General features: G+C 39.4%; 1 protein-coding gene across 13 annotated transcripts in view; it reads left to right on the top strand.

Moving 5' to 3' along the window:
* LOC134206078 (short-chain dehydrogenase/reductase family 16C member 6) overlaps window positions 1–17,333 on the top strand; it is a 132,179-nt gene that overhangs the window by 74,315 nt on the left and 40,531 nt on the right. Inside the window, exons 1-2 of one of the 13 annotated variants that reach the window (XM_062681773.1) lie at window positions 5,737–5,996; window positions 6,463–6,860. The exons of 1 other annotated variant lie outside the window; for it this stretch is intronic. In XM_062681773.1, the coding sequence (XP_062537757.1) occupies window positions 6,847–6,860 (14 nt within the window). In that variant the 5' untranslated portion in view covers window positions 5,737–5,996; window positions 6,463–6,846. Of the gene's footprint in view, window positions 1–5,736; window positions 6,182–6,214; window positions 6,232–6,368; window positions 6,861–17,333 lie in introns of those variants that run through there. 11 more of the 13 variants (XM_062681772.1, XM_062681771.1, XM_062681763.1 and 8 more) reach the window with 11 other exon arrangements.

Raw genomic sequence — 17,333 nt, 5'->3', positions numbered from 1 at the left:
GAATTCAGAATGAATTCCTGGGGAATTCAGAATGATTTCCTGGGGAATTCAGAATGATTTCCTGGGGAATTCAGAATGAATTCCTGGGAATTCAGAATGAATTCCTGGGGAATTCAGAATGAATGCCTGGGAATTCAGAATGAATTCTGGGAATTCAGAATGAATTCCTGGGGAATTCAGAATGAATTCTGGGGAATTCAGAATGAATTCTGGGAATTCAGAATGAATTCTGGGAATTCAGAATGAATTCTGGGAATTCAGAATGCATTCCCAGGGGAATTCAGAATGAATTCGGGAATTCAGAATGAATTCTGGGAATTCAGAATGAATTCCGGTGGGAATTCAGAATGAATTCCTGGGGGAATTCAAAATGAATTCCTGGGGGAATTCAGAATGAATTCCTGGGGGAATTCAGAATGAATTCCTGGGGGAATTCAGAATGAATTCCTGGGGGAATTCAGAATGAATTCCTAGTGGAATTCAGAATGAATTCCTAGTGGAATTCAGAATGAATTCCTGGGGGAATTCAGAATGAATTCCTGGGGGAATTCAGAATGAATTCCTGGGGGAATTCAGAATGAATTCCTGGGGGAATTCAGAATGAATTCCTGGTGGAATTCAGAATGAATTCCTGGTGGAATTCAGAATGAATTCCTGGTGGAATTCAGAATGAATTCCTGGGGAATTTAGAATGAATTCCTGGGGAATTCGGAATGAATTCCTGGGGAATTCGGAATGAATTCCTGGGGAAGTCGGAATGAATTCCTGGGGAATTCAGAATGAATTGCGGGGGAATTCGGAATGAATTCCTGGGAATTCAGAATAAATTCCTGGGAATTCAGAATGAATTCTGGGGAATTCAGAATGAATTCTGGGAATTCAGAATGAATTCCTGGGAATTCAGAATGAATTCTGGGAATTCAGAATGAATTCCTGGGGAATTCAGAATGAATTCTGGGAATTCAGAATGAATTCCTGGGAATTCAGAATGAATTCCTGGGAATTCAGAATGAATTCCTGGGATTTCAGAATGAATTCTGGGGAATTCAGAATGAATTCCTGGGGAATTCAGAATGAATTCCTGGGAATTCAGAATGAATTCCTGGGAATTCAGAATGAATTCCTGGGAATTCAGAATGAATTCCTGGGAATTCAGAATGAATTCCTGGGAATTCAGAATGAATTCCTGGGAATTCAGAATGAATTCCTGGGAATTCAGAATGAATTCTGGGAATTCGAATGAATTCCTGGGGAAGTCAGAATGAATTCCTGATGGAAGTCAGAATGAATTCCTGGGAATTCAGAATGAATTCCTGGGGAATTCAGAATGAATTCTGGGGAATTCAGAATGAATTCCTGGGGAATTCAGAATGAATTCCTGGGGAATTCAGAATGAATTCCTGGGAATTCAGAATGAATTCTGGGGAATTCAGAATGAATTCCTGGGAATTCAGAATGAATTCCTGGGGAATTCAGAATGAATTCCTGGGAAATTCAGAATGAATTCCTGGGGAATTCAGAATGAATTCTGGGAATTCAGAATGAATTCCTGGGAATTCAGAATGAATTCTGGGAATTCAGAATGAATTCTGGGGAATTCAGAATGAATTCCTGGGGAATTCAGAATGAATTCCTGGGGAATTCAGAATGAATTCTGGGAATTCAGAATGAATTCCTGGGGGAATTCAGAATGAATTCTTGGGGAATTCAGAATGAATTCATGGAATTCATTCTGAGTTCCTGGGGGAATTCAGAATGAATTACTGGGGAATTCAGAATTAATTCCTGGAGGAATTCAGAATTAATTCCTGGAGGAATTCAGAATGAATTCCGTGGGGAATTCAGAATGAATTCCTGTGGTAAAATTCAGTATAAATTTTAGGAACTCTTCTTGGAGCTCCTCCAGAAAGTACTTTTGTAGATCCTCCTGTAGTTCTTCCAAATATTTCCCCCTTTCTTTTTGATAAGCTTTTTTTTGGGGTTCGTCCAGAAATTCTTATTCCAGGAATTCTTGGAATAACTCACGTCGGTTACAACTTTTAGTGACAAATGTGAGAAAAAAAAATTCAGCAGCGGTCTTTTATATTTGGAAAATTCAGGTTGGCTTTCGAGGAGAAATTTCCGATGGAACCAACGAAGGTATCACTGGAGAAGTTCCAGGATGATTTTCTGAAGGAACTCTCAAAAATATCTAGGTGGAGTTATCCTAGAAACTCCAGGAGGAATTTCTGGTGGAATTCGAGAAGGAATTCTTGGGAGAATTTCATGACATATTTGTGAGAAAAACTTCAGAGTGGAATCGTGCAGGAACTGCAGGAGAAATTGCTATGGGCTCCTCAGGGGGAAATTCTGGCTGAACTTCAGAAGATAATCGTGGAGGAACTGCAGAAGGAATTCATGTAAAAACTCTCTAAGATCTTTTTGTATAGCTCCTTCAGGAAATCCAGAAGGAATTCCCGGTTGAACTTCCTGAATTCCTAAGCTTATAAACTCACAAATTCCTTAATTCCCAAATTCCTGAATTTCTAAATTCATAAATTCCTGAATCCCTAATTTCATAAATTGCTAAATTCCCAAATTTCTAAATTTCTAAAATCGTGAATTCCCAAGTTTCTAGATTCATGAATTCCTAAATTCTTAAATCTCTAAGTTCCTTAGTTACTAAATTCGTCGCCGCCCACAACCAGGACGTTAGGCAAAAAGATTCACGCCTCGATTGTGTGCTATTCAATACAGGGTGTCTGCAAATTATCCGTACAACAAGACAGGTTTTTAAATATTGTTTTGAAATAAATTAAAGAACCAGCTGCATTGCATGTTATTATAATAGGACTACATAAACCAAGCTAAATTTGTTCACATTAAAATGACACCTGTATCCTGAGTGGTACGCCTTCGATCGTGTTGGAAAAATATCACGATGGCCGCACGTTTCTATACAGATACTTTTCATAACTTTTTTGACGATTGTGACATGATTTCAATTGTCTCGATAACATGTTCGGTGTTTTGATGGCTGTTGATTTCAAGATAGACCATATCGAATGATAAATTCAATCCAAATCGGGTGACTAGGAAGGCAATTCCTTTTTGTTCGGAAAACCGGAAAAAAGCATTCACAAAGGAAGTTTTTTTATACATAAAATGTTACAGCCTGCTGAGTTGTTATGCCCATATAGCTACCGATTCAGTCCATTATTGTCTGTTTTTGATTTGTTAGAAGCAAACTATCAAAATCTGTACGAATAATTTGCAGACACCCTGTAGATGGTATCTATGCCTCCCATTCATATTCTATTGCTTCATACTTGTTTGTATCCTAGCGAACGGCTTTCAATCTGTTGATTTTCGAATAATAACTTTTGTTAATCGATTATCCCTCATACTAAATAAATCAATATAAATCGCTAAAAATTTCCTGAATTTTAAATTCTTAAATTCCAAAATTCTATACATAATTACTCTACCAGTTCAGATTGCAGTTTTCAGCCTGGCCAGTACACTTGCACCGCGATCCAACTTCGTTTCCCCCAGTGACCATGATCTTATCAGCTGCGCAAATCATCCAAATTCTAATCCTGTTTTCTCGGTATAAGAACATTATTTATTTTTCTTGCTCATTTTTCACAAACTGGATTTTTAGAAACACAGATAAAGCTAACTATTGATGAAACATGTTAATTTTCATTTGGCATGAAATCTCGCTTAACATTTCAAAAAGTCCTAAGTAACATTTTTTTCATGAATTAATTTGAGTACAGCAATCAAAAGCTTTCATATTGTTCTGTTGATTGTGCTATTCAAATTAATTCATGAAAAAAATGTTACTTAAGACCTTTTGAAAAGTTAAGCGAGAAATGTTTGTTGATTTCAATTCGAACTGCTTTTGTACAAGCAGTGCCGTACGACTTGCAAACAACATATTGCGACTTGTAAATATTGCAAAAGGCGTGGAACGGATGTACGGATTTACAATCTGTAGTCGCCTATGAAATCCGGATGTCCTACAGATTGTAACTGGAAATAATCATGCCTTATGAAGGTACCAGTCAAAGCGATTAATGCAAGAGATGGCGTTTTTTCAATGGTAGTAAAATCAAAATTTCATCACTATTAAACTACTAATCAGTGCAACAAGTGCAGGAGATAATCTTTTCACCTCATACTTCATTCCTTATCACTACTTTCTTCTAAAACACCACCATTTTACATAAATTTGCAAAATACTTGATTTTCCCATATATTTTAACGATTTCCAACTGCCATTCTTCCAGCAGCACAGACAAACAGACATAACACATTGAACATTCACTCATCAAATTTATAGTCGTAAAAACACTAACGACATCTGTTGTTATCACTATGTTGGGCAAATTACGAACCAGATGGCGGTAGTGAGCAAACGTCAAACTCGAGCAAATCCGATGCGCGCGCCACGAGTGATCGATCGGCCAACTAATGATTATTTAAATTGACCAGTAAATCAGTGAACGATGAGAATTTTACGAGTGTTATGTCTGTTTTGACGCGTACCGTAAAGATGGTGCACGGAAGGTTGTTGTCTACACTTTTTACGGCTGCTGCACCCTGGAAGCAATTGTCATCGAAGAAAACAGTCGGTCCCTTATTGAACTAAAACACCTGATATATATCGGGCCAAAGTTGCCGTTCCACGTTTTTTGCAGGGGTTGATATTTGCAGTGTTAAGTAGTCTTGCATAGTAACCCTATAACCAGAGACCGGCGGAGTGAAAAACTGTCGAAATAGCAACGAATGAAAATGCATGAAATCGTGAAAATGATACTGACTGGCAACACTTGAACTTTTTGCTGGCTTCTTATGGATGCAAAAAGTAACAAGTCGAAATTGAACCGCTTTTGACGGTTCGATTGGAAACAAGATGGCATCTTCGCCGATCTCTTATTCTAGTATTTCTAGTCTTGCTGTGTATGGGTTATCTTACCTATCTAGAAAGTAGGATGTTGAGGATTCGAGTGGATTCTTTTTCGCAAATTTAGTAGAAATTTGTCCATTTCGGAAACATGTGCTTAATATAGAAATTGTAAAAATGTTGAAAATGTTAAATTTCTTCTATAGACAGATTAAAAAGCTTTTACCACAAAATTTCAATAAAATTAAAATTAATAAAATTCGTTTTGAAATTGTACAAAAACATTCATTCTAAATTTGTGCACCGTGCAAGGGTGAACCCTGCAAGTTACATTCGATGGAAAATCCTGTTCTATTGTTTCCTATTAAAAATTTGTCGGATCTCACTATGGGCTCAAAAGCTATGACCAAAATATTACTACTACCGGTAGGTGGATTAATTAGGATTCATTTGGAAACTTGCCAAGGAAAGTTTAAAAATCGTGGAACGATTTTATGTCAGCCTTTAAAGTCTTTAAAGTTTTTGCAAGTGTGCCCCACACTTATACAGTTTTCGCCTAAATATAATCCAGGATTGTATACAGACTCTGGTTAAGTGTAATAAAACTACACACGTTTCGTCCGTTTAATTTCAGAAACTAACATGCCCTTTGAATGCATAATTACCGGACAAACATTTCACACGTTTTTTTTCTGGACAAGTGTATGATTGCCACATGTAAAACATGCCACTAAAACCGCTGATATTTCCACAACTATTCCCAGCAGGGTGCGCACTTTGAATAGTCTTCCCCTCCGAACTCTCTCCACTTATGTGAGAAATAAACTGCCGCACCCGTTCCGTGCAGTCTGCGAATAAACGCTGTTCTGCTCGGGTTCCATTCTGGCTGGTTCCTTGACGTTGCTGCTGCTGCTGCTGATGTTCAGCCCCGTACCGCGTCTATAAGAGACCGTCATCTCCGGCGACGGCGCTTCAGTCCACTGGATACTGGCGGCTTAATCGGGTCAAAGCGCGAGGTCACGTCGCGAATTTTCCGCACAGCTTCATTCAAGAAGTCCTACGCTACGTCGTCGGTCGGGGTGATAGCGTGCACGCGAGTTGCTTGGTTGGTGTCACTCTCTGTGTCCGAATTGAGCGGTTTGTTGAAAACCGATAGTCATCGCGCGCTGCTGGAGCAGGCTGTCGGTAATTGCCAGTTAGTGTGGTGACGGCCCTGCTGCTACGGGAGCATAGTGCACTGCACATTAATCGCACACGTGCTTGCTCGGGAATATTGCAGTCGGCCAGTCAGTCAGTGTCGCTTCGGCAGAGAGAAAATTACTACCTTCGAACAGTGCCCCGTGTGTTTAACATCAACAACCGATTGCAGGGGCACAGATGAACAGATTAACCAAATCCTCAATTAATTTTAATAAAAAATAATTTGCCAAATTTACTATTTTGGCGAAATTGCCGTTCACTTCGTTTTCTCAAACAGGTTAAACAAAAGTGGTCGCTAGTTACGTCTGTTTGTCTATGCCCTTGGGATCAGTAAACTGCTTTGCAGTCCGATCTTAGAGAGTCCGTGCTAGTCGTTTGCAGAGAACGGAACCTGTCCCGATCGAAGCTGGATTCCTAGTCTGGCTGCACGGGCGCTGCTGGTGAATTGTGAGCGTTGATAAGTGAATTGTTGTAATCGGTGAATTCGGTTCGGTGAAGCCGAGTTAGAATAGGGCCAACGACGACGCTGAGACGACCACAGCGACGACGTTGGAGGTAATCAGTCGGTGGGTGCAACTGATAAGAGAATCAGAGCAAGTGGTGAGAGTAGAGGCCTCGAGTCTTGTCGACTGAAGTTCCAGTTCAGTGATAATTGTTGACCGATTCGGAACGAATTCTTCCACGAGGGAATCTTGCAGTGATTTCAAGTGTCGCATCCGACCGAAGGAGACGCGTAGGAACAGAACCGCATCAAAATGCCACAAGAAGAGTAAGTTGGATTCGATGAGCTATTTTTAAAAACGGTTTATAGTGCGATATCTGTGTTGTTGCTCAGATAGTAGATTGAATGTTTCATCGTTTGTACGTGGAATGATCTCACTCATTGAGAATTGATAGCCGGCATATTTTGCACTGTGATTGTTAACATTTAACATGACAAAAGCACGTATAAAAACACAGAAGTTAACAACTATTAGAACCCCCATCACACCTCATGCCATATTCACCACACTGTAATTTGCGATAAGGAATCAGACGTCGTTGGTTAGTAAAAAAGCAAATAAAAAAAACAATTTATGCTCGAAGCTATGATAGCAAGCCTAAAAGCTTTGAAGCGAAAAATCGTTATGCTGTCATCGTTTTCATTCAGAAGTTAATGAAATAAATCAAATTCTTTTATTTATTTATTGACATCGCATTCCAAATGTGGAACATCAACGTTTTGAAATTTTTACAGTCATTAACCGCGAGATGTTGAAGCCATTGCAGCATTTGATAACATTTTATCGAACATTCAACAGCTTAGCATCCTCATCTGGTACGTGTGAAGTGCGACAAGCAGCAATATCTTTGAATCACTTGCGCTAAGCGCCAAGAAAAATATTCACCGGAAAAAATGTTTGGACCGGTATTCAAATTCAGTCACCTTCAGCATGGTTTGCTTCTTAGTCACGCGTCCTAATACTGCGCTCTGGAAGTCATCAATTCTTAAATTATATCTTTTTATAGTGAGGGTCAATTCCTGCGTCAATTCCAGACATTTCTGCAATCGTTGTTGAATTTGCAGAGTAATTGAAGAAAATAACATTCGGGCCCATCAGGAAGCATGACGCTTTAACATTAGGGTTTTGCCTTTCTCGTACAACAAAGCTGTACCGAGAGGCTATAAGATTACTCCAAATTGAAGAATCATCAGGGCCCTTGGTAAAAAAAAATCAAAATAGGCAATATTTTTTTGTTTCAAGTATTGTGCCAATGCATATTAATTAATGCAAAATGGTAAAAAAAAATGCAATCTCTTCCCCTAGAGTGCTTTTTTGACCTTTCTTATGTGATTTTCACAATACATTTTATGATTCATAAGAATGGCATCATCATCGCTAGGTGAAGTAATCTATTTTTTTTTAATCAAAATGCATCATTAGGCTGCAAAATAGCGACTATAAAACGCTTAATTGGGACTTCGTATGCGTGTGCACAAGTCATGATTTTTTCATTAAATATGTCATCCTAACTAGGTTTAATTTTCATTGGCGTCAGTCCTTGATCTCATCCATGAGTTTTTGGGTGTTTAGCTGGCGATTTATTTGATTCGTTCATAAGTTTAGATGTTTTGAGTGTTTTTCCACACTGGTAAAGACGTGTCATGCACCGTTTTTGACTATTGTGAAATTCAAAAGCTCTGAGAACATTGCGAACAGGTCGGAAAGCAAATCCCATGCTCAACCCATTTGTATCCTGTGCAATTACAATTATTCTGATCAACCACGGAGTAGCAACTACGAAATGCACGGTCATCATGTTCTGCTAATGCACATGCTCAAATGACCTACTCAGCCAATCGACATTTTCGGCCCGGTATGACCCGTTCGGCCAATGGTCTTTTCTGTCATACGATTATTTACACCAAACGTCATTTTCGCCAGTCTGTCAAGCCAAACGTTTTTTTTTTGCCAAATGGCATTTTTGGCCGTTTCATCAAACCGTTTACTATATTATAATTAGGGTCGCTGGTATTTGCCTTTTATGTTAATACTGGTATTCGATATTTGGTAAAATATCGGTGTTTGTAATAGTTCCAGAAATAAAAAAAAATGATTTGGATTGCACGTTTGGTCGACAAACAATATTTATTGACAAACTTCAAATGTTAAACTAATTGCTTGTTAACCTGGACACAGTGAAACTTAATTAGACATAACATACTGAGTGATTCATCTCCCAATGCGCATTAATTGGCAATGTTGCCAATAATGGCAATGTCTATAAGGGGCACCACACACGCTCCGACATGTTGTACGCCCGCAAATTTGTGCGACCAATTCAGTTTGTACAACCGTCTGACGAACAGGTGGTACAACCAAAACTCAAACAAACGTAATATTTCGTCATTTTCTTTGTGTATATGCTGATGTGTTTGGCGCTTTTTCACGAATACACGTGGGTTCGACTCCCCCCCGTAAGAAGAAAACTTTCCGTGATCGAAAAATTCTCCACCGATCCACTGGGTGTTATATGTCCTGTCCGTTTTCTAGGTGTTAGTCTGTACGACCTATGGTCGAAGACGGTGTTCCTGTCTTTTAATTGTATTGGAATCAGATGTTCACAGTCCATACAGGAATCCGGATGCTCCTCCCGAAATTTCTCTAGAAGTTCCTCCTGGAAGATTCTCTCAGAATTCCTCCGAAAGTTTCTCCCGGAGTTACTCCGGAAATTCATTCTGAGAATCCTCCAGAAGTTTTGTCCGGAAGTTCCATCAGGAGTTCTTCCGAAAGTTCCTTCCAAAAGTTCTTTCCGGAATTCCTCCGGAAGCTCCTCCCGAATTCCTCCATAAGTTCTCCCAGTTCCAGAAGTTCCGGAAGGAGCTTCCGGAGGAACTTTCGGGTGAATTCGAAGTTTCTCCCTAAATTCCTCAGGAAGCTTCTCCCGGAATTCCTATGAAAGTTCCTCCCGTAATTGCACCGGAAGTTCCTCCGGAAAATAGAATTGGATTGTTCCACCAGGACTTACTCCGGAAGTTCCTCCAGTAATACCTCCGAAAGTTCCTCCGGGAATGCCTTCACCAGAAGTCTTTTTCTGCATTCCTCCGGAAGCTCCTCCCGGAATTCCTCCGCAAGTTCATCAGGAAGCTCCTCCCGGAATTCCTCCGGAAGTTCCACCCAGAATTCCTCCGGAAGTGCCTCCCGGAGTTCCTCCGGAAGTTCCTCCCGAAGTTCCTCCGGAAGTTCTTCCCGCAGTTTTTCCGGAAGTTTCTGCCGAAAATCCCCCGGAAGTTAATTCCGGATTTCCTCAGAAAGTTCCTCTCGGAATTCATCAAGAAGTTCCTTCCAGAATTCCTCCAGAAGTTCCTCCCGGAATTACATCCGGAAGTTCTTCTCACAATTCCTCCGGAAGTTCCTCCCGAAATTCCTTCGGAAGTTCCTACCGGAATTCCTTCGGAAGTTCCTCCATGAATTCTTCCGGAAGTTCCTCTCGGAATACCTCCGAAAGTTGCTCTCGAAATTTCTCCGGAAGTTCCTTCGGAAGTTCCTCCGGAAGTTCTTCCCGCAGTTTCTCCGGAGGTTCCTGCCAGAAATTCCCTGGAAGTTCCTTCCGGATATCCTCCGGAAGTTCCTCTCGGAATTCCTCTGGAAGTTCCTCTCGGAATTCCTCCTGCAGTTCCTCTTGGAATTTCTTCGTAAGTTCCTTTCAGAATTCGTCCGGAAGTTCCTCCCGAAATTCCTCCGGAAGTTCCTCCCGAAATTCCTTCGGAAGTTCCTACCGGAATTCCTTCGGAAGTTCCAACCGTAATTCCTACGGAAGTTCCTCCATGAATTCTTCCGGAAGTTCCTCTCGGAATACCTCCGGAAGTTCCTCTCGAAATTTATCCGGAAGTTCCTCCGGAAGATCCTCTCGGAACTCCTCCAAAAGTTCTCCCCGGAATTCCTTCGGAAGTTCCTCCTGGAATTCCTCTGGAAGTTCCTCCGGGAATTCCTCCGGATGTTCCTCTCGGAATTTCTCCGAAAGTTGCTCCAGGAATCCGCCAGAAGTTCCTCCTGGAATTCCTCTGGATGTTCCTCCCGGAGTTCTTCCGGAAATTCCTCATGGAGTTCTTCCAGGAATTCCTCCCGGAAATCCTCTGGAAGTTCCTCCAGGAATTCATCCGGAAGTTCCCTTACGAGTTTCTCTGGAAGTTCCACCCGGAATTCCGAAGTTCCTCCAGGAATTCCTCCGGAAGTTCTTAAAGTGAAATTCCTTCCAGAGAAACTCCGGAAATTCTGCCAAGAAATCTTTCGGAAGTTCCTCCAGAAATTTCTGTGGAAGTTCCTCCATAAGTTATCCAAGGATTTCCTTTGGAAGTTTCTAAAAGAATTTCTCCTGAAGTTCCCACAGGAATTCTTCTTGAAGCTCCTCTAGGAATTCCTCCGAAAGTTCCTCAAAGGATTGCTACGGAAGTTTCTCTAGGAATTCCTCCATGTATTCCTCTAGAAATTCTTCCGGAAGGTCCTCCTAGAGTTCCTTTTGAAAGTCCTCAATGTATTCCTCCAGAAAGTTCTTCACTTTCATTCTGTGTATTTTGTGGAAAGTTTTTTCGCATTCGTTCTGTGGATTTTTTGGAAAGTTTTTTCACTATCATTCTGTGGATTTTCCATAGGAAATAATTCCAATTTTTTTTAGAAATTTTTCTGGGAATCTGTCAAAGAATTCCACTAGAAGATGCTTTAAAAGTTCAAGCGTGAATTCTTCCGGAAATTTTCCCGGATTTTTTAGATATGGTCCCTCGGAAATTCTATCAGTAATTCCGCAATCAATTCCTCTGAGAAGTTCTTCAAAAGTTCTCTCTGGAGTTCCTCCTGAAAATTCCCTAAAACTCTTTCTAAATTACTTCTCGAACTCAACAAACATTACTTACTCATTCCCAGAATTTCCTGCCGAAAACCCAAAAAAAAAATCTTCAGATAATTGCTCTAAAATTTCTCCAAGAGTTCACTAGAAAAGTTCTTCAGGTTTTTGCGATGAATACCTTCAGAAATTACAATTTTTTTCCTCCTTTTTTTAACTTTTCAAATAGCCCCTGAATTTTCTTTGATTTTTTGTGAATTTTTTGGTGGGGTTTATTGACGTTGAAGGTCTTAAGCCGTTGAAGGTCCAAACCGTGTAAAAAAACCTGGATGTATATCGCCTCCACTTTTGTACGTAAAAAGCGTTTGCGATGAAATTTGTGCGCATAGGCATCGCATAACAGAAACACAATTCTATTATGCACGCATTCTGGTTGTCTGGGTTGAGATATGCTGTAGTACTACCAAAAAATCAGCTCTGGATTGATGCGATATTCTTGGCGATTTTATTTTATATACACAATTTCATGCATCGTACCTTTACTTCGAAGACAAAGTGTGTTATTAATATCATAATAGATGTTCTATGTTGAGTAAATAACGTGCTTTTTCAATATTCCAGCAAACAAAGTTGTTAGAAAAACCGGGGAATGGTCATTTGGCCGAAACCCATTCGGCCGAAAGCCACTACTCCGAACAGACCATTAGGCTGAAACCCATCTGGCCGAAAGTCATTTGGCAGGAAGGGTCATAAGGCCGAAAGGGTCATTTGTCCGAATGTGTCATTAGGCCGAAATGGTAATTTGACCGAATAGGGTATTTGGCCGAAAGGGTAATTTGGTTGAATAGGTCATTTAGCCGAAAAGTTCATTTGAAAAGTAAGATATTAGGAATTAGAAGAGAGACGTGTCACTTCTCACTCTTAATTTTTCTCTTCTCACTGTAAAAAGTGAGTAGTGCGAAGTGGGTAGTGAGACGACTCACTACTTATTTCGCGCTTCTCACTTTTTACAGTGAGAAGAGAAAAATGAAGAGTGAGAAGTGAAATGTCTCTCTTCTCATTCCTAATTTCTAACTTTTCAAATGAACTATTCGGCCAAATTTCCTATTCGGCCAAATGTCCTATTCGGTCAAATTACCCTTTCGGCCAAATGACCCTCTCGGTCAAATAACACTTTCGGCCTAATGACCTTTTCGGCCAAACGACCCTTTCAGCCAAACGTTTCTTTCGGCCAAACGACCCTTCCGGCCTAATGACCCTTTCGGCCGAACGACCCTTTCGACTAAATGACCCATTCGGCCTAATGGTCTGTTCGGCCAAATTGTATATTCGGCCAAACAACTTTCGGCCTAGTGGCATTCGGCCAAATGGGTTTCATTAGAAATCCCTCATAAATAAGATATTCGCTGCTCAGCAGAAAAACAAATTGAACCGAGCTTTGCAATGTTTCCTTAAGTCTAATTAAACCTTTTAGATATGTTTGGAAGTTAGCCGTAGTGTACTCTTTGCAAGTTTAGGTCGCATATTGGTAAACAAACTCACTTCGATACTGTGGACCAAAACAGAAAGCACGTGTTTGAGAAGAGAGAGTAAGGATGAGTGTGATTGATCTGCTAATTGCCGTATAGGGTTGCACCGTATCTATCACATTGCCGCTAGGGTAACTTAATGAGGGTAGAACACCTGTCTAGCGTACTGGGAGGTGTGAGTTCAATTCCCACCGTGGATATTTTTTTTGCATATTCATAAATATTCGCCTCCTCAAAACACATGTTTTCGGTCCTCAGTATCGTTTTTCATATATACATATATCAAGTTTCTTATATCCGACCCCTGAGTTTTTGATTATTCTACTGGAAATCGAAAAATTTGATTTTTAATAAAGAATCGTAAATTGTAGTACCGCGATTTGATACACAACAAACCATATAGAAGAAATTCATTTAATTTTTCCAGACAAAGGAGGTTATAAATTTTATCACCATTCTAGTTTGAATTTTTCATTCGATGCAAAATTAATCATGCAAATGCAAAACTAATCAGAATCCGATGAAAATATAATCTAAGTTCCAATCCAATTTCAATCCAAACCAAATCCAATTCAAATCCAAATCCAATTAACATCTAATCCAAATCCCGGAACCATTCCAAATCCAGTCCAAATCAAATCCAATACACATCCGAATCCAATCCAGATCTAGCCAATTTCAATTACTCATTCGAATCTTATCTTATTCCAATCAAAATTTATTCTGAAAACACTCCAAACTCCACTCCAAACTTAATCCAATTTTGATCCAAATTCAAAACCAATTCAAATACAACTCAAATCCAATCTACTTCCAATCCGAATTCAATCTAAAACAAGCTTAAATCAAATCCAATTCAAATAGAGCCAAATCCAATTAATTACTTATTCAAATCTAAACTTAATCCTATCCAAATTTAATTTGAATCCAGTCCAAATCTAATGCAAATCGAATCCAAGTTCAATCCAAATACTGATTCAAAACCAAGTCAAATCTAAATTTCATCCCAATTCAATCCAAGTCCAATTCAAATCCAATCCAAATCCAATCCAAACCAATTCCAGACCAAAGTCAATCCAAATCCAATCGAAATCCAATTATCAACCAATCCATATCTAATCAAAATCCAAAGCCAACCCAAATCCAATCCGTATTCAATCTAAAAACAAATCCAATCCAATTTCAACCCAAACCCAGCCTAAATCCAATCCAAATACAATTCAATTCCAATCCAAATCTAGCCAAATCCATTTAAATACTCAATCAATATTTAAAACTCCAATCAACTTTCATCTGAACCTAATACAAATCCAATGCAAATTTAATCTGAATCCACTGAAATCCAACCATAATCCAATGCAAATCAAATCCAAATTCAATTCTAAACCAAATTCAATCCAATGGAAATCTCAACCCAATTCCAACTACGGCACGTACCTTTTCCACAATTTTATTATTGCTTAGCTTGATTGACTGTACACATCGTAGTTGCTTGTCGTGATTGGCCGAGAAACAACAAATATGAACAGCTCACCAATTGAATAGTTTTCTTGGGACTAGAACGCTATTCTCACTGTACAATGTACAATGTACAGTGTACATGCTTCGGAGTTTCTTTAATTCAAGACCAATATCGATGTCGGCCACGTCCTCACAGTCAATTAGGATAGGGAGGGAAAAGTTAGCTTCACGCTCATTGCTACAAAAGACCGAGGAATCCTCTGCATCTCCATGAGTGCGCTGGAAAGGAATAGTATGCTAGTTGGGAAGGAAATCTATTGGAAATCGCCTTGTTAAGCGACTAATTATTTCTTTTAAACGACACCATATGGATAATGATACAAAAACGGAAATGCAACGCGTGTCTAGCGTATTTTCCCGAAGACTTATTCGATATCTTAACCACTTCGCGATGACTAAAGCTCGTTCTGTACTTCCTTGCTCGATGGCTACTGCAAACAATTCCTTTTTCACAATTTTATTATCGCGGGCTTGAAGTTGAATGGCTTCGATTCCACCATCTCAAGCAAAAAGGAAGCTGCTTTTTCATCATTATCGTTTAATTCTGCATCGAAGTCTGGAAGAAAGAAATGAGACAACAAGTCAACCAATTTGAATAAAATAATCAAAATATTTACCGTAGTCAATGTTATTCAAGTCTTATGTAAAGTTAAAAAAAAAAGGAAAAACATGGTGAGACAGCACTTCTACATTTCCATCATAAAGTCGTACAGGTTTTCTCAGGTTCGACCAGGTGTTTCATTTTCATTGGACGTCGAGAACCGAGGTGATGGGGACACGAGCTAATGATCATTGACAGTCAAGGACACGAGGAGATAATGATCATTGACAGTCAATCGACAGATACTTTAAGTAATGCAAATACAAAAAGGAATTTCATTCAGCCCACTCGCGACACCTCACTCAGGTGGCGCCAGAGATTGTTTAGTGAGATCGGTGAAAACTGCTGGATAAACTTATCAATTACCGGATTGGGGCACGTTGGTGGCACTGCTGGTATGGGAGCAGATAGTTTGGTAAACTCGAGACCACTGACATACATGTATATCCCTGTGGAGACCGCACAGCAGGAATATCTGACACCGAACCACTTCCTCCTACTAAGATAGCATTGTGGGACGCTAACCAATCTCAAACAAGCCTGCAGGGATGACTGTAAATTGTTCCGAAACATGGTACTCCAGTTCGGTCGGTTTGTGAGTATCTCCCGACAATGGTGCGTCGAACTAAGTGGCTCCAGGAAGTCAAGCCGAGTAAGGTTGGAGATCCAATTATCATTGTAGAGGATAAAAAGCGAAATGGTTGAATTTGAGGTCCTTTAGGATGTGATGGACAAGGTGCATACCAAGGAGGGCCTGTTGTATCAACCTGTGCAAAGTTGGCTCGACTAAGTGTAGGGATGTAGGGAGTGAAGCAGGACCGACGATCTCTGGCCAGCCTTACGGATCGGGGAACTGGCTAGTACAGACTTAACCGTTGACGTTGTCTGTGGTGAGGCACAGACGTATGTCCTAATTTCAGCGTCTCTGCTCCTAATATATAAGATAGTCTTACAAAACGCAGGCCATTTATTAGTATATATCAAAATTTTATAATATAATACGAGTGAAAGGATTTTCCTCATTTTTTTTTGTATTTCGCGGAACGGAAAGTGAAAATACGGCCAGTTTATGTTAGGGGATTGAAACCTCGATTGCTTTTTGGTTTGATTTGAACTTTTTGTTCCCAAGTGGTCTGTCTCTATGATAATTTACTGCAGAAATGTGTACAAGCAAGGAAAATTAGCATTGATTATAAACTCAATTTATTTCATATTTGCTGGCTGAAAATTAGCTAAATCAATATGTATCTGGAGATAGAGATCATGATTTCCAAAAATGACCATTGCATATGGAAATCTAGCCTGTTACATTTATTTCTTTCGGACACTTCTTTCTATCTCAAAAGTCAGATTGTAATGAAATCTGTTTTGCCATTAGGTTTTCTTTATCCAGAGTATTTTTTTTTCATTTTGCAGACCTTCTCACCATATTAGCTTTGAGAAAAACTCAAAATATCAAAACCAACGATTACACAATTCTCAATTGATAATGAAACAGAATCTGAGTAAAAAACACAATAAAACGCATCATCACCGGTGCGGGGGGCAACTGAGCCTTTTTTTAGAAATTTATCATGGAGTATATCTCCTCAAATCAGTTCATTATCGTTACAGCTTACAAAAAACGTAATCCTTGATTTAAATTTTAGATGTCGAAAGCCTGAGGATTATTACAAGTCTTGGTCACACCCATCTGCACCGTAACGTGGGAACAAAGTGTGGATGGGACGGGGCTTTTCTTAAGCTGCGCGGTTACAAAGCAAGATCATGCTGACGAATGGGTTCGATTCTCGGTCCTGGTCAAGGAAATTTTCGGATCCCATTTAATTTAACCACGTTGTGGAATGGAATAGTACTAAACCCGTCTTATGACATTCCACTAAAAGAATTTAATAATTTTCTTCTTGGAAATTTCGTCGACTTTCTTCGGCATAAAAGTATCATTGTTTTATCCTCGTGAAATACGAATGCAAAACCGGTGATTTGGCTTAGAAACCTCGCAATTGATAACTGTATAAGTGCTGCATTTAATAAATATTGAATGGTAAAATTTGAAACAACCAGAATTTTACAATTTTTCACAATTTTTTCAAGTAAAGTCGTGGATTAATTTTTACAATTAGAGCCGACACCTTGCAATGTCAAATCAGCTACTACTCATGTATCAAGATGAAAAAAAATAAACCATTTCAAGTTCAAAGTTTGGCTTTTATCGCGGGATATCTTATCAAACGAAAACAACCAAACCTTATCATCATTTTCTCACACC

This window comes from Armigeres subalbatus, chromosome 1 (genome assembly GCF_024139115.2).
Source record: "Armigeres subalbatus isolate Guangzhou_Male chromosome 1, GZ_Asu_2, whole genome shotgun sequence".
Classification (NCBI taxonomy): domain Eukaryota; kingdom Metazoa; phylum Arthropoda; class Insecta; order Diptera; family Culicidae; genus Armigeres; species Armigeres subalbatus.
The sequence above is the reverse complement of the archived record's forward strand: the minus strand, read 5'-3'. Positions and strand labels throughout refer to the sequence as shown.